A 22888-nucleotide genomic window follows, 5' to 3' on the forward strand; every position below is an offset into this window, starting at 1 on the left:
TTTTAAGGTCTTCTAAATCCTTTCTTAATTTTGAAACAAAAGATTCAGTTGTGTCTGAGTTAAGTTTTTTGTATGTTGAAATATCTTTTAGAATTGTTTCTATTTTACTATCATAATCATCTTTTTTCTAGGATTACTACCGTAATGCTCTTATCAGCTTTCGTTATTGTTAGAGAATCATCTTTTTATAAATTCTTTAAAATTTTTGTATCTGTTCTTAAGCTTTTCTTGAAAATTGCCAAAATCTTTTAAAATATTTATGACTCCCAGTCTTAAATCATCTACCATTTTAAAATCCTTTGAAAACACATGAATCCCCGTCTCAATCTTTGAAATTATTTCTTCTACCGGTACTTTTTAAGGAGATAGTCCAAGTTTTATGCCTTTTCCAAGGATTTCCTTTTGTTCTTTGGTTAACTCTTTTTTGCTTAAATTAATCACACGTGGTCCTGGGAAATGTTTAGATTTATTAGTTGAAATATTTTGTCTTTCACGTTCCCTTTTAATTTGCAAACAATTTTGGTTTAATCTTTCCTTCGATAACCTTAAAACATGTTCAAAAGAATTTTTAAAAATTGATATAATTTGTTGAAAATCATACGGATTAAGAAACCCGCAAAGTGTATTTTCTAAAAGATCTATTTCTTTTACAACTTGTGATCTTTGGAAACGTTTATTGTTCAATACATGGTTTAAATTTAGAAAATTTACCTTTCTCGTGTGATTAGTCTCATTATATGTATTATTATATTATATATATATAATATTATATTATATATATCATTATATATATAATACTTAAAACGGAACTATTTTGGAATTATTTTGTTTACTTTACACTTTCCTAAAACTTTTGTTGTGTAATTATATTTGAATGTTTTTGTGCTAAATTCAAAAATACTAAAATTGAATTGGTCTTTTGCTACCCGTAGGCTCGACGTAAATAATTTCTTAGACCAAACTGCTTTTCCATTTACGAAAAATTGAGTAAAGAAAAAACGAGTTTAATTTCGATAAAGGATCAGGTATGATTAATTTAAGCAAAAAGGAGTTAACCAAAGAACAATGTTAGCAAATTTTTATGCAGAGTATGTAGAAACTTTAGCTATTGATACATATTTTTTTTAACCTAAGTTTTGGGGCAGATATATGGATAATGTTTTAGTTAATTGGAATTCTGGGAATCACAAATTGAAGGTTTTCTGGAACATTTAAGTAATTTGGTTGGGGGATTAGTTTTTACAATTGAAAATGAAACAGAGAATAAGTTACTGTTTCTGGATATTTGGATCCATAGAAAGAGTAATGAACTAGTTTTTTCAATTTACCGTAAACCAACTAATAACATCCGCTATTTGTCTTTCGTATCAAGTCACCCGATCCAAGTAAAAAAGGGGGTAGTTATTTCTTTAGTTGATAGAGTGTTAAAATTAGCTTTACCAGAATACCTGAGTAGTGGATTAATTTTTATTAAGGATATTTTAGTCGGAAATGGATATCACAAAGATATTATTTCTCAAATAATTGAAAAAAGGAAAAAAAGTTACTGGGACCTATAATATTAGAAGAAAATGGATCAAATTAAAAACAAATTACATAACTTTGCCTTATATCCCAATGTTGTCCCAGAAATTGATGAGAGAATTAAAAAAATATAATATAAAAACAGCGTTTAAATCAGGACAAAATATAAACTCATGGCTAAATAATGGAAAAGATAAAGTTCCAAGAAATATACAACAGGGGGTATACAAAATTACATGCTCTTGTGGTAAATTTTATCTAGGTAGAACACAGCAGAATTTACAAAATAGGCTACAGCAACACAAAAATGCGATAGATTGCTCACTAAGACAGAATAAAAAACCTAAAACATTTGAATCCGCTATAGCGGAACACGTGTATAATTTTTCTCATCACAGTATTTTTTTTGATCAGACAAAAATTGTTGATGAGTCTGTAGGACTTTCAAATTCAGAGAAATTATAGAAATAAAAAAGATTATCTATGGTGGTATTAGTATTAATAGAGATGAAGAGGATTTTAAGATAAAATCAATTTATGATAGTTTAATTAAAGACAAGTCAAAAACTTCAACGAGTACTGATTTGAAATTGTCCCGAAACAAGTAATAACCTTGCGAACGGAAGTCAAAACAAGGTCAATGCTGTATGAACTCAACGGACTACAGCTGAACTAGCAAATGAAAAAATTCATTCAATTTATAATTTATAACTTTATTTCATTAACCTGTAAGATTTTGATTGGATTTGGGGTTTGGTGACCTACTTTTGTTTTGTTGCAAGTATTTATAATTTTCTTTTTTAATAGATTTTCATTTATGCACCGAATGTTGCAGAGGAAAGTTTCATTATATACAGTTGCTAAAGTTTTATTCTAAAGTTATCACCGTCAGTGCAGGAGTTTTGTTTTATAATGTCAGTTGTTCTTATTTATTTTATTGATTATATTTTTTTTCTTGGTGTTTTATTGGTCATGGTATTTTTTTTCATGTCTTAAGAAAGTCTTAAATTGTCGGTTTGTAATTTTTTTCAATTTGTTTCCCTTGAGAAAGGCTCCCGGACGTGGGGTTGAAATATTCTGAGTATTTTTTTTTTCACTTAAAGTTTAGTTGATATATTTTATTTTTGTTCACTGCTTTATGGAAATTAAACCTGTTTTAATTTCTAAATGTTAAATCTTTAGATTTGGTCAATAGTTTTGTATCACCAAAATTAGTTTTATTGAATAAACTTATCTCATTTTCTGAATCATCAATCTGATTCTCTGTTGACTTGATTTTAAATCCAAAACGACCTTTAAAAATATTCAATGCAATGAAATCGGATTTAAATAGTTTATTTTTATCAATAATAGATGACAATATTTTATATGGTACAGTGAAAATAATATCTGCCATTTTAGAATCACACTCACTGTAACAAAAATTTGTTGATCATATTTAATGCACAACGAATCGGTAGTAACATAAGTTGTTCTATACATTTTATCTGATTTGATATAACCATCATGTATAAACTTGCACTGTAATGATTTTTTTTCAACACTAAAATCATCAATAAACATCATCCTAACGTACAAAATTCTGTTGGGCTTAGAAGGAAATAAAATGTTTATATCTTTATTTTTATGTAGGGAACATAAATTATGAATTTTATTAAGTAGTATATTAACACTAAAGTCTTTATCAATATTTGTTTAAAAAATTATAAACATGACGGAAAAATAGAATCATAATAATTAATCTACAAATAATAAATTTATCATTTTGTTATTATTTCAAAGTCCCTTCATTTCAATAGCTGAAATTTCACTCAGTGAAAACTTAATATATTTGTGATAATCGTCTTTCATTGTTTACTAAATAAAGGAAAATATGAGCTTGCTGAATGATGATGCATTTATTTTTGACATTGAAGAAATGTAAAAAAATAAAAACTATTATGAAGAAGTAAATGTTGATGATGATGGTGTACTAGAAAAGATTATAGAAATAAACAAAGCATGATCTTCATCACAGGATTAAAGTCAATTTTAAATGTACAAGATTCTTTATCTGTTAGATTCGATAACGATGGTAATAAAAAAATAAACTCAATTATGAAAAAAATTTTCAAAACTCTATGGTAGAAAAATAATGTTTAATGCTAATGATGCAATTCATTTTTTAACAAAAACTGATTTTAAATTTGATATAAACAAACCAAAAACCTTTTTAAAGTATACTTGTAAATAAATGGATTATAATAATTATAAAATTTATCAACAATTATTGTTATATTATGGGTAAGGTAATGTATTAAAAAATGGTTATATTTTATCAACACATAACAACTATGATGAGAATAGATACAACTCACTTAACTTTGATATTGAATTGGAGTTTTTAATAAATCATTTTCTTTTAACTTTAACGTTAATAGAATTAAAAGTGCATAGAAAAAACTATTAAAATCGATAATTTTAATTAGTTTACTCTTATAATAATAATATAGAATACGGCTACAACGATGTAAATATTTATATACAATATACAATATATCTAGTAATAAATACAATATATATATATATATATATATATATATATATAATATATTTAATGATAATTTAGCATTATTAAATAGTAGAGATGCCATGTTTAGTAGCGAATATAATCTAGCACTGCATGATAATGTTTTTAGAATTATGAAATTGATTAAATACTTGAAAGAGACTTTAAGAACAACAGATTTTAAAATAAAGGTCAAGATACAGAAAGGATCCGAGTTCGATATAAAAACTGACTCAATGTTAATTTATAATTTCTTACAAAATACAAGAAAAAAAAGCATTTACTAAAGATGAAAAAAATTATAATAAGTGGTGAGCTGTTAACTATTTAAGATTATTAAATTAAATGACAATGAAGCTAAAACTTTTTATAAAGATTTTTAATTAGAAAAATCAGTTTCTATATCTAAGAATAATTGTTAGTTTATGAATTTGATGATATGATTGAATGGCAAAATACAAATAATTTTTATATATTTGATAAATCTACAACTATCGATTATTATACTACTATATATTTTACTGGAATTCATATTTCTTCAGATTTTGTATTTGATATTTATTTCAAGTCTATTTTTTCTGGAAATACGACTTGAAATATATGTTTTAGAATATATAAGCCTTTAAATAAGCGTACAACTTTAATAACTGCATCAGATGATTTAAAGATTAGTTCACATACATAACTTTATTAACATTAGCATATATCAAATATTAATATGCCAAATTCCCAGAAAAGATAAATCCAAAAAATAAATTTAACGACCAATTATTAAAGTAGAAAATAAATATATATCTAGAATGTGTCAATTAAAAAAAATATCAATTACAGTTCACAACAATATAGATTTTAGTAAATATTGAGAGATCTCTAATTATTTCTACATACCTATAGAACGGGACGAAACCCTCAAGGATATTTCAATAGATGCCTATAGTAATAATAATCAATATGCAATGGGTCATGGTTATATTGGATTTGTTAAAGCTGCTAATTATGAAAAATGCATTCCATATTGTTATGGAAAACAAAAGTATCATATCCAAGGATTAAAAAAATGTGCAAATGCATTACCTAAAATTGACAATGGGTATGAGCTATACTTTCTTAAATATGAAAAACATGTTACTGTTAATAGATTTTTATATTTATCTAATGTTATTGATGATATTATAAACCCTGACTCTTTAGTTTCAGTGAACGAAAAACTCATGCAATTAGAAGCTAAAAATTATTCTGTGATTTTATATTATGATAAAAACACATTTATCGAAAACCAAAGTGATGAAAACTTCTCTGAATTCTTAACAGATAATAAGAGATAATAAAAATGCTACATTATTTTATAAAGATAAAATTTTCATTTTATCCAGTCATTTGAGAATTTAAATTTATTAAAAATTCTTATATTCATTAAGAAAATGTATATTATAAAAAACATAACTAAAAATCTATTAAACGATGAAGTAATAATTAAAGAAATGGATGATAAAATAGATGTAATGAAAAATATGATAAAAAATTAATTACCAAACAATTTTAGAACAATAAATTCAATATATTATGATGAGAATATAAAAAAGATTATTTATGAAACTATAAATATAAAAACTAAATCACTAATATCATCTGTTAACGTATGCCAGAACTCTAAGGATACATTATCCATTTATAAAAATAAATATTGTCATAAACATTTTGAAATGATAAATACTTCTAATAAAGAATTGTATGATTTTTTTTATAATTAATATTATGAATAGCATAAACGAGATAAAATCGATATAAAATCAATTAAAAAAACTACAAATATTTTCTAAATATAATAAACACTCTACGATATTCGAAAACAGATTTTTAATTTATTAATGAATGTCTTTAGAGGCGTTAAAAAAATAGTAAATGATAAAAAAGACTGGGACAGAATCAATATTATAAAAAATAATTTAAGTATACGATTTACGTGTAAAAACTGCCACATTGAAAATTTAAATTAAATGGTTGATTATTTAAACATTTCAGATAAACAAAAAGGTGTTGTTAGCGTTAAAATATATAAAAGAAATTTTTCAATACAAGATGGCAATTTATCTAATAAGTATTATATAAGTTTGAAAGCAATACTTTTTATTATATTATGTTGGATTATTTAAAGAGAAATCATATTTTTAAAAAAACATCGGAGCTACTATTACTTAGATTGAAAATAATTTCTCACTATAATAATTCTGAAAAATGTAAAAAAATGTATAAGAATTCAAGTGAAAAATTCTATATTATCATTATGGAGGAATTTTTAAAAGTTTTAAATATTATGTAAAGAAGAATTTGATAGATTATTAAATGGTAGTAAAACGTTATATGTTTATATATTTAATACATCTGAGCAATTTATATTTGGCGGATATTTACATGGCTGTGATGGTGATAAAATTGGTGGACACTTTTTTCCTAGTGATTTTACTAATACAGAAACTATTTTGTATAATTTATACTCGTAAGCAAAACTATTAAATGTAAACAATTCTTAATACATGAATTATTTCATGTATTTTGTATTTTGTATACTTGTATTTTGTATACTTAAGGTCAAATAGATAATGCAATTCTTGATGAAGGGTTATATCAATTTTTATATAGAAAACCACGACACAAAAATGGAAATGAATATACTAATAATGATATTGTTTATAATCATGTTAATAAAAACCATGAAAGCCCTTATCATGAATATGTAAAATGCACAAATAATAAAAATGGTGATATTAAAGATTGCAATATATATAAACTTGGATATGAATTAATTGACTAACTGTTAAGTAAAGATCCTAACTTTTTCAAAGAATTATATAAACTCTTACATAATAATCCAAAGGGTAGCGTCCATCATTACACGAGAGATTATTTAAAAACAAATAATGCAGATTTCTCAAATTGGATATCTACAGAAACATTATAAAAAATATGATGCAAATGAATGAATTAAGAATTACAAAAGATAATAAAGACCCACATTTTAAAAACATTATAAGGTTTATTGAACATGTAGGCACAATACATCATGCATATGTACACATGTATTGTAATCGAGACGATAAATATAGTAGGCATAAAATAACGAATCACGGTAGTTTCTTATATAACATTGGAAATGCGTATATGTATATATTCATACCGTTAAAAACTCTCACAAATATAATATACATACAAAGGAACGAACTATTACATAAAAAACGATGGTGGCCTGGGATATACTTGTACAAATAACAAATACTCGTTTGAAAGTTTATTTGAAAATCAGGAAAAAAAGTTAGAAGAAATCGATCCTTGTTTATTCAGTAAAATACAATTTAGAGATGGCACATATAAAATAGAAACTAAAAGATATGTAAACAGAAATAAAACTATGCTTGTATATATAATTAATGTAGATAACCCAGAGTTAACATAACGTTTACCAACTTACGGTGCTTATGTAATTTGTAATATATACTCAAAAGAAATATAGGATAAATTTTGGGTTTATGTTAATATTGCTGATAGCCTTCTACATAATGCATATGAACCAAAATTAAATGAATTATATATAGGTATAGAAAAAACTCCAGAAGAATATTGCATGTATGAAAACGAGAAACATATGTATTCTATTGTAGAGGTCAAATATGCATTGGATTCACATAGTGATGTTGGTCCATATTTACACAGACAAGAATTGTATAAATATCCAGTATCTTGTTTAAATTTAAATCCAAGTTCAATCATTAAACGCTTATTGAATGTACTATTTAAAGATCATAGAGAATTTAATGAAGTAAAAATTAATTCAAATAAGGGATAAAAATTTATTAAAGGTGTTTTACTTGATAATAAGAGCACTAAAACATTGGAGGACGATATACATACAGTTAAAATGGTTAAACCAGGTAAAGATTATAGAAAACTAAACCATTTTATAATTAAACATGATAGATACTAGTGAGGTTAAACTTTTTTGGTCAAAGTTATTTGTTCAATGAATAACCTATAGCAATACCTAAACAACATTCTGAGTTTGTTAAACTGAAAAAAGACTAGATGTTTGAATTTTGTCATTGTAACGGAAAATTATATAAAGACTATAATGTAAGGGGATATTATTTAGACATTGAATTATAATATTCGGGTATTCATGTGAATGACGTAACTAGAATAAATAGGAAGCTTGGAAATTATGATTTGCTTTTAAACAATAATGTGATTAATAAAAATTTTAATGTTGGGATTGGTATGGCGTTAAATATTAAAGATGCAAATACAGCCTACAGCGTCATTATTGAACAAAACGATTTGGTTTTGAGTTTACCAACTCGTAAATTTATGTCTGCACACAATGTTTTCCAAAGTAATGATAAAGAAAATTATGAAATGATAAAATCATATGATCCTCACCTCCTTGTAGGGGCGATGATAAATTTAGAATATTACGATCAGATCCAAATTTATCATCTTCTGATTTAGATAGAATAATAATAAACAACTCATATAGTCAGCATTTCTTGAACAGCATCTATAAGTTTTTAGCTTTTGAATTTTTATAGAAGTCAAAAATTTTATTATTTCTTTCATTGAAGATACACTTTCTAATTTTTATATCTTTTATTTTTTCCTCTCTGCTAATGTGTATGCAATAACCACTACAAATATAAAAAAATTAAATTAAAGATATTAAAGAATGCCATGTTTTTAATTTTAGATCTTTCAAACAAATGAAAATGTTCAGAACATTTATTTAGAGTTAATTTAACCAAAGCTAAGAAATTACTACATACACAATATTTTGTTTGAGATAAAAAAATTGTCAAAAATTTTCTAATGGTAGATTTATTAAATACATTTACCATTAGATGAAAAATATAGTAAGTGTTTTTAAATAAATGTATAATATCAATTATATACTTTTTTTCATACTATTTATTTTATTCATATTTCTTTTAATATCCTTATTATATATTATTTACAAACCATTTGATAGTTTTCTCTCTACAACAAAATTAATGCTATGTGGATCCAATAAAAATTTGATGTATGTTCTGACGAAAAATTTAATCATTATATTGATTTAATTAAAGTTAATTCACAATCGAATAAGCCAATCAGTATCTTTAATAAAAATATATTCAACATTTTAATGAAATTACAATTTAATTTTTATTTAGATTTCATTTATGTCATAATTCATAAAAATTATATTATAGATTATATATATTATAAAAATAACAAGCTTATAAAAATATGCTTTGATGAATATTTAAAAATATTTTATTTCACCATACGCAGTTTATGTATGTTTAATGAATTATTAAGACATTCAACTAAATCAAGAATCATTTTATAAAGACAAATTTAAATGTCATTCTGGATTTTCGGATATTTATAAAACTATAAGAGATGATTTTATTAAGAATAAACATACATAATCCGTTAAAGAATTTGATATAGGTCATAGTTTGGATGGAAGTGTATTAATTCTATTATCATTAGATATTAGTCAATTACTTAATGTTAATGATTTATATTTAGTAGCTAGAGGATCACCTAGAGTTTGTGATGAAGATTTTATAAATTACGTAAGTGGTATAAATATATATTCTATTAAAAACAAATCGGATATATTAATTGGGTTAATACATTGTATAATTGTATTAAAAGGTATGTTGATATTTTATTACACAAAAAAAATTTTGATGACAAAAAATCTATGTTTAAAAATCACTTATTATTTAATTATTATGATAGTGTAAACTACTCACGTAAGTGAAATATTAGTTTCATTTACTTTTACTTTTCCTATATTATCTGTATTTATCTTGACTATTAAATTATGTTGCTCACCTTTTTTATTTAATTTTTGATTAGATGTTTTAAATATATCCCAAAATGTATTTAATACAATAATTGTCAAATCATCTTTTGTAAAATTAAACAAATTATTTTAAGGATCAAATGGATACATTATCTATCCAATCTACTAATTTACTACCAATGTTATTTAACAATTCGTTATAAGATACTTTGTTTGATTCGTTTTTGAGGTTAGAATTACTTATTAATGTGGATCCACCAGAAGAAAATAAATAAAATTGATTTACTTTTATTCTTTCAGTTAACTCTGGATATGATATTTCTTTCAGCATTGAAACGTGGGTTTAAAAAAATGAACAATCATTTATATTTAGTTTTCTGACATTCTGTTAAACGTCAGCATCAATTTCTATTGACTTAGATGTTTCTTTAGATAACATTTATGATTACGAAATATTGACAGTTTAATATTTTTTTTATTTCTTTAACAAGTATAGTCATTTATAAATTTATGCAATATCATACAATCAATTAATATTTTTAAAGAATTAAACGCATCATCTAGTCTTGTAAAGATTATATTTAAGTAGTTTATTCAAAAAAATAATTTTCAATTCAGACATATCACCTATCAGTTCTTATGTAATTATTTTGGTTTTGACTTTTGGGTTGTGTTTATTTTTGCTTTTGAACTCATTTATAAAATTAGTACTCATTGTAGCTACAATTGGACCTAAAAATATATCTAAGGGTATTTTTATTTTTCTAATATATTCTTCTTTAATGTTGTTATTTAGATTAACATCAATAAATATAGAGTTAGATACTTGTAACATTTCTTGTCTATTTAATAATTCATCAATGATTTTTAACTCACTTATTTTTGTGCCAAAAAGCTCACATAACATTTGTTTATTTCATATAATATAATTTTATGTGTTTTAGAAATCAAATGTTCTCTCCAATTGGTTTTATTCATTTATTTACACTAGTTTTTATATAGTTGTTACGATTCTATATATGTAAGTAATTAAAGGAGTACTATTTCCATTAATAGAATTTGATGTATTCGTTATATTACGTAAAAAATAAACAACGTATACATAAATATTAATTGAAATTATTAGCAATGATAGTACTAATGCCATCAAACCTATATATGGACTGTATACAACGTTTGATAATAATAATAAAGTTGTAATCCCATATGTTACTCCAGGCTCAATATTATCTTGAGCTGCATAAAACAATACTCTAGATAGCAACACAAATACTATGATAAATGGCAATGAGAATATTGTAATGTTTCTAAAGATATCATAACCTTTAAATTTGTTCTGTGTTGGTTTAGTATTGAGCAATCGACTATCTTGGTCAAGCATTTTATTTTTATTTTTATTAATATTATACAAAGAATAATAAGAATAAAAAGAATAATATAAGAAAGAATATATAATCCTGAAAATAATAGCAATTTATTGCCTGTTATATAATCAGGTACTGATGTTTTATACAAATTAGTATTAAGGGAATAACATGTCAGTAAAACTATCAAAAACATAAATCCTAGACTCGTTGGACCAATATATGTACTTCACTTATCTAGTTTTGTAAATTTCTTTTCATCATTTTCCATTTATTTCAGAAAACAAAATTGTATTTAAATGGACTATAGCAAGCACCTCAGTCAATTGATAAAATTATTATATAAATCATGATAAGTCAAAATATATTTTAAATTTTGAAATAAAAAATAAAAGATTATCAAGAATTTACTATGAAGTTATTTGTAAATATTGAAAAGTTAAATAGTTTATTGATTTACTGGGATACTGGATTTGGCAAAATACTTGTATCTATAAGTATAATAGATAATTTACATTTAATATATCCTAAATGGATCGTTTTTATAATATAAAAAAATCATTGGAAGATAACTGGAACCATGAATGTGAGTTAAAATCTCTCCAATGAAATTAATGGTAAAACCTATTAATATTATTATGATAATCCAAATATTTTTATACAATTTCAAAGTTTTTATCATCTACAGCAAAACAGTATAGAGTTTTGTTTAAAATAGATGAAGTTCATAAATTAATATCTTTGACTGTTGATAAGGATGTTAAAAATCAGTTTAGAGAGGGTGCAAAAATAATTTAGTTAATTAGTGATTTTTCACATGACAGAGATAATAAAGATAAACTTATTTGTGTATCAACAACTCCAGTTACGAATTCAGTATCTGAAATAAATATATTCCAAGACTTATGGCACAAGCTTGGTTGATGGTATTAGATTGAGGCATAAGGGTTTGAGTTCCCCACATGTTAGCGCTGTTTTGTCGCCAGCCCAAAATTAAGTAACCTAATTGGTTTAAAAAAATAACTTTTGACCTGTATTTCAAATTCAACCAAAGTTAATTTTGTAGGTTGAATTGTAACTTGGTTGGTTAATAAAGTTCTTATTAAATTGAATTCTTTACCAAGGCTCTATTTTTTTAGAAACTCTACTCTACTTTTACCTAACTACTATTCTACTTTTTGCGAGAAGCCATGGATTTTCTTAATTATCCCATTAAGGCCATACAAAGTACATTTGAAGCAAGTCCGGTCACCAGTGAACACTAGTACCATGATATAACCGTTTCAAAAGTAAAACCAAGGGACTGGCTGCCTTGGGAGGAAACCATGATGCAATCAATTCCCCATCCTCCTGAGGACATGGCTTTTAAAGAATGGAGACATCCCAAGAAAAGTTTGACTCCTCCCCTAGCTCCCAAGAAACCTTAAACTTTCCCGAGCAAAGAAATCAGCATGAAGATTCGATAAATAAACCCTCTACTTCCCGAAGAGAAGACATTTTGAAGGACAGGCAGGATCCACACGAAAATCTCGAACGTCTTCTTCCAAAGAGCGAGATACTAAATCTACAAGCACTAGCTCCTTAGATACTGACAGTGAATCAGACCAAGAGGAGCATAAAGGCTCAGAAAGAGAAAGAGCACTAAGTGCCACCGCCCAAGCAAAGAAAAAGCAATTAAAGGGTCAAAATTCCTAAAGAAACAACATAAAAATTCGACTTAATGTCGCTAGCAAAACCAAATAAATAAATACTCAACCAAGTCAGTCCAAATAGTCAAAAAGCCAGATAAATTAGAATATTAATAAGAAATCTGGTCGATTTCGATCCAGAACATCACCTGTATGAAAAGGATTATAACGAACTAAAAAAATAACAATTAATTGCTATAACTACGATGAAAACTTTGGATCAAAAATTGTACCGGGGATAGATATTACATGCGAAAAAATAATAGACTGTAAAAAGCCTTTATATTTTCACAAACAATTGATTTACAAAACAGTTCGTATTGTCCCAAATCAGCCGACTTTAAAAGAACAATGCAGGAAACATATCCGTCTTATTTTGCGTAAAATGAACATCAACCATACCTTAAATAATCTTCGACTCCCTGACTATATACAACAATATTTAATGTTCATTGAGAATAATTTTGAAAATAACAGTCAAATATTCCAATTGAGTTTATTGACCTCCCACATACCTAAATCAAAAAGAGGCTCAACAGTGTGTTAAGAACCCATTTTTAGCACAGAAATTAATTATAAATTCAACTGTTCAAAAATTTAACAACATTAATTGTTGCTTACGCTATTACACCCATTTGTAGGCCCAAGAATAATTAAAAGAATTTGCAAGTCTAATATTCTGTAAAAAATATTTGTTTGTTTACCACGATAATAAATGTAGAAATGCTATTACAAAACCCTATAACAGATAAGAACAAAATGGTGCAATTTCTGTCAAGAAAAAAAGGTATATAATAAATATTTTGTTGGAAAAAAAAGGTGAAAAATCCGAAGCGTTATTTTTACGTGATTGCAATTTTCCTAACCATATTAAAAGTGTGACCCGTAACGCAAATACATCTCTGCTAACTTGTCAAAAAACCAAAAAAGCATAATCTTGGATAGCACGCCCTCTATGATGAGCACCTATGCTACATACACTCAATACATGAACATGTCGTGTTCCGTCTGAAGCATACAAATTTTTAGAACTGCCCATCTAATATAGGCACCGAAATCAGTCCAAAAATTGACAAACAAAACCATATTTATTAAAAAACATATCTCCTACCATTATGCCCAAAAAACCCTTGAAACTAAAAAGGTTGGAATTCTGTTGGGGTAACCTTGTCGTAAAATTTGGCAAAATACCACCGTTTAACCCGACGGGAAAATCTTTTAATTTATAAAAAATGGTGACAAGAAGGAGTTTAAAATATATTGTTCATTGTTAAACCTTTTAAGATAAATAATCTTAAAATCAATCTGTGGCTATCGCCAGAGATTGCCTACATAAAAATATTTTCTATAGCAATAAATTCTTCTGCTTTTGCGTCTCAAAATTACTTGATGATTTATATGGATCTAAAATTTTGATATGCTACATGAATTAACAAGTGTACCTACCAGCAATAATATCCTGTTTGGATATTCTAAAATGACAGATTACGAGCTACAAACTGAAATGATTAGGATTGCTTAGATAACCTTTTTAATGAAAAAACATAAGAAATGTATAATTTGATTGATTTTGAAGATATTATAACACTCTTTATTATTATTATTTGTTTGACGATATATTTTATAGTGATAAATCTGTAGAATTGGCTAGTGTCGATGAGTTTAAGGCCAATACTTACATGTGTGCGTTAAAATTTGCTAAATCATTGATTAAATCATTCAGAAAACATATTGTTTCTAAACAGCAATGAAAAATATGCAAAGATACACTTTAAATTGACGTGTCATTTAAATTTTGGTCTTGATAATAATGTTTTTGCAACACAATGGAATGCAATGTAATCTCCTTAGTGTTATTACAAAAGCAATCCACTAGATCTTCAGGATACTGTTGCCTTAGACAATGATTAAATTGAAATCATGTAGACTACTATTATACAGAACATATATATATATATATATATATATATATATATATATATATATATATATATATATATATATATATATATATATATATGATGGCCATATAGAAAATTAGATGTTAGAATATTACGTGAAGGAATGTTTTATTTTATAGATCAATATACACAAGGATTAGGAGCACATCCTTTTGATTATTTAACGAATACTATTTATCGTATCAATTCGTTAATAGTGAAAAATTACATTGATACATGTGATACATGATGGCAGAAGATTAAAAAATATTACATTTTGTAGTTCTTGATAGAAGTGATAACGTGTTGGAATATGGAATTATGCTTTCAAAGTATACGTATAAGTGCAAGTATGCTTGAGATATTAGCATGCCGATATATCAAGATAATTCTATAGCATATAGATATAAAATAAAATGGAAAAATCATGCATGGAATTGAGTAATGCGTACAATGATTAGACAGAATGAACAAGAATTTAAATTTAAGAATTATATGCGTGTAATAAGCCATATGGGTAAGCACTATAGACGCGTGTTTTATGTATTTAAGATGATGCCTGATTATATGACGACATTAACAATTGTGTAACGACTCCGTTAGGTAATGGTTAAATTAAATATTTCTATGAAGCATTGAGAGAAGCTGGACTCTTGGACACTTCACTGAGGTTGTGAATTTTTGTAAACTCCAAGTATAAATCCAAGTATTAAGATTATACGTAAACTTCACAAAGTATATTGGACATCTAAACAATACCAAAATTTACAGTTTACACATAATGAATTTTTTTTTTTTACAATTGATAGTCTTTCTTTCAGGTTGCCCATTTAGAGCGTCATTGTGTATTGTGTCAGACAACGGAGATGTTACATCTTCTGAGATGCTTGACGTACATCTACCGATCAAAAAGATCAAAGAAATGAACTCCATGTTGTCGCGTTAGATAGAATTGACCAACACATTGGACCGAACGATAAAATCCGATTTGGAGACACAAAAGAAGTTAACCTTGATCTATGAAGAATCAACTTTGTTTTCTGAGGGAGAATTAGTTATTCATGAATTGTTTTAATGAAAATTCAATAAAGTAGCCATTGACGCAATTAGTGATTAGGATTATACAAAAAATTTGTTTTTATAAAAATTTACTAAAATAAACAATAAACAACACCTAGTTGGTGGGGGCGCTTCGCGCCCCCCCAAGCCCCCCCGCGCGCGTAAGTCGTTACGCGCCATATTAGTTACGTGCCATTGTAGTTGTGTCCCTATGTCCCACCTGTGATATATATATATATATATATATATATATATATATATATATATATATATATATGTTTTTAACTACGTAAAACTTGCGAATATACAACATTCTTTGCTGTCCCATTGTCTGTGCATGTAAATAGATTGTCAGGTTTACCGACTCTTGAACATGCAACATATAATGGTCCATGGGAAAACAATCCGTATTCAGATCTATACCTCATGATTCTAATGATTGCCCTTGAGCTTTGTTGATGGTGATTGCTAATCGACCATTCCCTGAGTCGCCACCGTCATTTATATATCCCCCTGTGCACCCTGGCGTCCCCTTTGTAGTTATGTCCCTGTGTCCCGGTCGTCATTTATATTCCCTGTGTCCCGGTCGTCATTTGTGTCCCGGTGTTCCAGTCTGTGATTTCTCTTTGAGTGTCCCGGGCGTCATTTATATTCCTTGTGTCCCGGTGTCCCGGTCGTCATTTATATCCCCCTGTGCCCCCCGGCGTCCCCATTGTAGTTGTGTCCCTGTGTCCCGGTCGTCATTTATATTCCCTGTGTCCCGGTCGTCATTTGTATCCCGGTGTCCCGGTCTGTATATACATTCGTTTTTTAGTTTTGTTTTTCTCCTTTATTTTTTTCCTTTTTTCTTTTTTTTCTTTTTTAGTTTATTTAGATTTTTAGATTTTTTAGTTTTTTTATTAGTTTTTAGTTTTTTTGTAGTTTTTACCATTTTTTTTTAGTTTTTTTAGTTTTTTTTTACTTATGTCCTGGTCGTCATTTATACTCCCTGTGTCCCGGTCGTCATTTGTGTCTCGGTGCTTTGTTGATTGCTAATTTATATTATATTTATATTTATATTTTTTATATTTATTAATATTTTTTTAGTTTTCTTTTTCTCTTTTATTTTTCAGTATTTTCCTTTTTTTTAGTTTTTTTCTTTTTAGTTTTTAGTTTTTTTTAGTTTTTTACCTTTTTTTAGTTTTTTTAGTTTTTTTAGTTTTTTAGCTTTTTTAGTTTTTTTATTAGTTTTTATTTTTTTTGTAGTTTTTGCCTTTTTTTTATTTTTTTCAGTTTTTTTTAGTTATTAGATTTTTACCTTTTTTAGTTTTTTTTAGTTTTTTAGCTTTTTTAGTTTTTTTTTTCTTTTTAGTTTTTTTTGTAGTTTTTACCTTTTTTAGTTTTTTTCTTCTTTTGTATTAGTGTGAAATAATTCAAACGTCATATGCGAACAAACATGACGTCACCTGATCCATCCACAGATCCACAGACAACTTATTTTTATATATATAGATAGATAGATAGATAAGTTGTCTGTGTGTCTGTCGAGTGACGTCACTGTCCCCATATGACGTCTGAATTATTTCATCACATACCAATTCAAAAACTAATGTATTCAAGCCGAAGTATCTCAGTTATATAACTACCTGTGTTGGCGCAGTAGGTTTGACCTTAGCGTGGTAATACGGGACCAAGAGATCGAACCATGCTGCAGGAATGCACTACAGGGCCGACGCAGGGACCTTAGTAGTCAAGAAGCGTCGTTAATCCGATACAAATACAAATACAGTAGCTTAGTTGGTAAAGCGTTATGTTCCAGGTTCTAGGTCCGAGAGGTTCCAGGCTCGAACCTTGGCTTTAGCATTAATACAAAATAAGAAAAAAAACGAAAAAAGATAAAAACTACAAAAAAAACTAAAAAGAAAATACTAAAAAAACTAAAAAAGCTAAAAAATTAGTTTTTCGTTTTTTTTTCTTTTATTTTTTGTAGTTTTTACCTTTTTTTAGTTTTTTTTTTTTTTACTTATGTCCTGGTCGTCATTTATACTCCCTGTGTCCCGGTCGTCATTTGTGTCCCGGTGCTTTGTTGATGGTGATTGCTAATCGAACATTCCTTGTGTCCTGGTCGCTTTCTCTCTGAGTGTCCCGGTCGTCATTTATATTCCCTATGTCCCGGTGTCCCGGTTGTCATTTGTGTCCCGATGTCCCGGTCTATAGTTTTTTCAGTCGAAAACATGACGTCAGTCGACACACGAACATGACGTCACTCGACACACACAAACACACACACACACACACACATACAACTTATTTATATATATATATAGATAAGTATATATATATATATATATATATATATATATATATATATATATATATATATATATATATATATATATATATATATATATATATATATATATATATATATATATATATATATATATATATATATATATATATATATATATACTAGCTGTTGGGGTGGCGAATCGCGCCACCCCAACACCTAGTTGGTGGGGCGCTTCGCGCCCCCCCCCAAGCCCCCCCGCGCGCTTAAGTCGTTACGCGCATTATTAGTTAAGTACCATTGTAGTTGTGTCCCTGTGTCCCACCTGTGAATATAGATAGATTTATATATGTGTTTCAAACTACGTAAAACTTGCGAATATACAACATTCTTGGCTTTCCCATTGTCTGTGCATATACAAAGCCTTATGTACTAATAATGACGTCATATACAAACGCTCTTTTTACAAACAAACAAACATGCATACATACAACTCGTTTTTATATAGATAGATAGATAGATAGATACAATACAAATTAACTGCGTAAAACTTGCGAATATACAACATTCTTCGCTGTCAAATTGTCGCTACATATAAATAGATTGTCAGGTTTACCGACCCTCGAACATGCAACGTACAATTGTCCATAGGAAAAACAATCAGTATTAAGATCTATACCACATTTTTCTAATGATTGACCCTGAGGTTTGTTAATGGTGATTGCAAATGCTAATCGAATTGGGAATTGCAATCTTTTAAATTGAAAAGGCAGATCCGTTGGAATCATGGGAATGCGAGGAATAAGAACAGCCTCACCCTCAAAAGGCCCTGTCAAGATTTTGGCCTCTATTAGGTTTTCCATTGTTTTTTTTACGGCAAGTCGCGTGCCATTGCAAAGCTTTGGTGGGTTGATATTTCTTAAAAGTATTATTGGTACGCCTATTTTTAGTTGTAGCACGTGTGGTGGAAACCCTGAAAGATCTATGGAATTTAAAAATTCAGATGGATAATTAACCGCTTCATTTGGTTCCAAAACTGTGTCGACTGACTTGTAAAGGACTGCCTGGTCTCGAATCTTGGTCAAAACAATATTGTTGATTTCGTGGACGTCTATATTTTTGGGTGCGAGAATCGCTCTTTCACTTAGCCATTTATTATTTTAAATTTTTTTTAGAATATTCGGAAATACTTTTTCCATCAATTCATTTTTGGACGTCACTAAATTACAGAAATCAGCAGGTAGTTGTATACGTCCTGAAATTGAGTCTACTGGGAGCTTTCCGTTTCCAACTGCCAGCAATTGATCTGAAAATGTTTGACCAGAGTCATCGTTTTGCAATCGGACACGCATATTTGTAGTTAATTTTAATATTTTTACGTGTGCCCATAAATTAGAATTTTTCAGGCAAGCATTCATTTCGTCTGCAGGAGTTGATCTAGGTATTATAGGTAATGTTTGCCTGAAATCTCCCGCAAGCAATAATAATGTGCTGCCAAAGGGTTTCGACTTGCCTCTCAAATCTTTCAAGCATTGATCCAGAGCCTCGAGCGATTTTTTGTGTGCCATTGTGCACTCATCCCAAATAATAAGTTTGCATTGCTGCAATACTTTACCCATCCCAGATGATTTGGAAATATTGCACGTGGGAGTTTCTGTAGAATGCAAATTCAGAGGCAATTTCAAAGCGGAATGAGCAGTTCTTCCACCAGGCAGCAATGTTGCGGCTATTCCGGACGACGCAATTGCCAACGCTATATCATTTTTTGATCGAATTGATGCCACAATCAGTTTTATCACAAACGTTTTACCAGTACCTCCTGGCGCATCCAAAAAGAAAATTTCTCCAACGTTGTTATCGACACAATGCATTATCGTATCATAAATGTCTTTTTGTTCCGACGTTAACTTGGAAATGTTATTTTGTACATACGACAATAGATCACTCGTACTTTAACTTTGTTCACGATCCAATTCTACACATGTCGAAACAGCAGCGATACGGTTAGGTGAAGGCATTCCCAAATCCTGAAGAGGTTTGTTTGCCATACGTACGCACAAATCTTCTATAATAACTAAAGTGTAGTTATAAATTTCTGATGTAAAATCAAAAGTCATATCTGACGTCTCTAACTGTTTTCGATGGAGTATATCTTCGGACATTTTTTGCTTATATTTTTCCCATAACTCTGTAGGAGCTGATGGAGAGCAAGTTGTTAAAATGATGCCAAACAATGCACGAATTTGACTTGGGGTTGACGTTTTGCACGCGTCATTGATGCAGTTATCCCAGTGTTGGTCATTCTCCAATAAATTAAGAGCTTGGCATGCACTACGGTAAGTGTCATGTATAGTACCGTTTACAGTTCTCAAATACTCAAAGGATGTCGGATCGGGTACATTCACCAAAAGCAGGCGTAGAAAGAAGAATTCATGTTGATTGGGGTGAACGGTGTAGAGTCTTCCTATCGTGGTATCTTTGAAGATGGTAGGTTGGCCGTCGACTGACTTACCCTGTTTTCGACGTTCAAATACTTTATTTTTAGTATTCCACGTGTAATACGAAGGCACTTCAGTATACAGCAGTTTTTTTGCAAAAGAATCATTTTTGCAAAGCGAAAAAACGCTGTTAATGTTGTATCCGGTGGATTCAGGGCTCTTTGTTGCACGTTGGTTTCCGTGAAATAAACACGTTGACCATTCTGTAAATGTACCGCTAAGTGAACAACAGCTGGACTACGTTCATGTATCGGAAATGAAAGAATTCGCCAAACAGCTTCATTACTGCTTATGTATCTTCCAGCCTGATATTGTACGATTTCGTCGAAATCTTTGATTTCGGGCTGCAACTCAAAAACTTCTATGTCACTGCCTTTGTTGACGTATTTACATATGTATTTGATTGCCTTTACGGAGTTACAGTATTCAACGTTTATATGTGCATTAAATGTGTTTGATAATAATGGGGAATATGGAACAACCCACTGGTTATCTACTTCGATGGTGGTACCGTTACGCTTCTTTATTATTGCTGTTTTACCACCATATTCAGCAGATCTTCTTCTATATTGTGGGTAACCATCATTGCCAGTAATTGTCTTTGATACTAAAAGTTGAGGATATTGGCTTTGTGCACCTTCCTTTGGCCATGCATGGTGAATTTTCGTTCAGTGCACCGCAAGGTCCATGTATCATATTTTTTACAATAATATCATGTAACCCCTTATCGACATTTTTATCAGGTATTTCAGCGGAAATCACATCATCAATTTCGTTCGAAGTAATTTTTTTATGTAGCCAGATTAGTATATGTGCGTGTGGCAAACCTCGTTTTTGCCATTCCACTGAGTACATCCAGCATCGCACTGACCCAAACACTTCAAGTTTTACTATGTAGTTTATCAGTGATTTCAACTTTTGCCGGAAGACACGGGCCGTAATGTCATGCCTATGAACCGCCGATTGGCCTTGAAGTAAAAGCTGCAGTATCTCGTCCCAAGATTGATTACATGTAAATGTAATAAATAAATCTGGACGACCATAGAGACGAACATACGCAATAGCATCTTGAGCATATTCATGCATATGACGGGGACTGCCAGCATATGACGAAGGTAAAATTGTTAATCTTCCAACGTTTGTGGTATTACCGTCATTTATAACTGCATCTCGCAAATGAATGTATTGTTCAGAGCGGAGCTTGGTCTGATTCAGGCGGATATATAGCAAACGTTCTGATTCAATTTTAGCATACATATCAACGACAAATTGGTGAAACAATTCACGGCATTTTAAAATATAATTTTCTTCATCCTGCCGAATCATTAGTCTATAGGAATAATAATGCATTGCACTGCATTTCTTGTTCATTTCTTTGTTAGTGGCTGGATTCATCAATTTAATATTAAAGTGATAGCCGTCGGCTCCATCCCAAAAAATGATAGGATATTGTAGGGCATCGCAGCATCGATGAGTTTCAGCAATTTTTAACAACTGAACGTTTCGCTTATGAAGAATAATATCTCGAGGTAAAAACTGATCACCGACCATAACGATTGCCTCTTTGTCGATAGTTGGAGCATTGTATCTACGCACATGTTGGCCAGGAGGCGTTTTGTCAGCGGAAATAACAATTTTATGCGTATCAGTAGGCATCAAATCGATGGCTGTTTTGAACAGACGCACTAAATTATTATTTTCGTGGAAAAATTGTTGCAATTGGGAAACGATTGTCCTTTCAACGTTGGGAAAAATTTCGCAACGTGCATTCAATTCAGAATTTCTATCACTGATGAAGTACAATTGTAAAAATTTATGATTCTCACCTGAGAATGGTAGAAGGGATCCTGATCTATGATAAATTTGCCCTATTACTTTGAAAGTAGACATAAATTGATCTGGATTTTCAATTTGGGCTCCAAACGACGTTATTTGGAAACATGAGTTGTATTTTCTGATTTTTGACAAAAAACGCTTAGATTCTGACGTAGTTCCAGTAAGGAAAGTCTTCAATGGCTCTGGTGGTGCAGCCAATAGAGGAAGTTTAACTTTTCCTGAGGCGCAACACATTCCCATTGTTTCACCATTGAATTTCAAGGCCTTGCAATAGGGACAAATTTTAGACATTGTCCCGATTTGAACACATCTACTCA

At 29.0% G+C, this 22888-nt stretch overlaps 1 protein-coding gene across 2 annotated transcripts in view; it reads left to right on the forward strand.

Annotated features, from left to right (window-relative positions):
* Nucleotides 1-16072, forward strand: part of LOC136036889 (uncharacterized) — a 137850-nt gene extending 121778 nt beyond the window's left edge. For both annotated transcript variants that reach the window (XR_010619813.1, XM_065719252.1), the window contains one exon: nucleotides 15731-16072. Coding sequence is in view for 1 of the 2 variants with exons in the window: in XM_065719252.1 (XP_065575324.1) it covers nucleotides 15731-15743 (13 nt within the window). In the remaining variant the exon portion in view is untranslated. The remainder of the gene's footprint in view (nucleotides 1-15730) is intronic.
* The last annotated feature ends 6816 nt before the right edge of the window (nucleotides 16073-22888 follow it).

This window comes from Artemia franciscana, chromosome 16, assembly GCF_032884065.1.
Source record: "Artemia franciscana chromosome 16, ASM3288406v1, whole genome shotgun sequence".
Lineage (NCBI taxonomy): Eukaryota > Metazoa > Arthropoda > Branchiopoda > Anostraca > Artemiidae > Artemia > Artemia franciscana.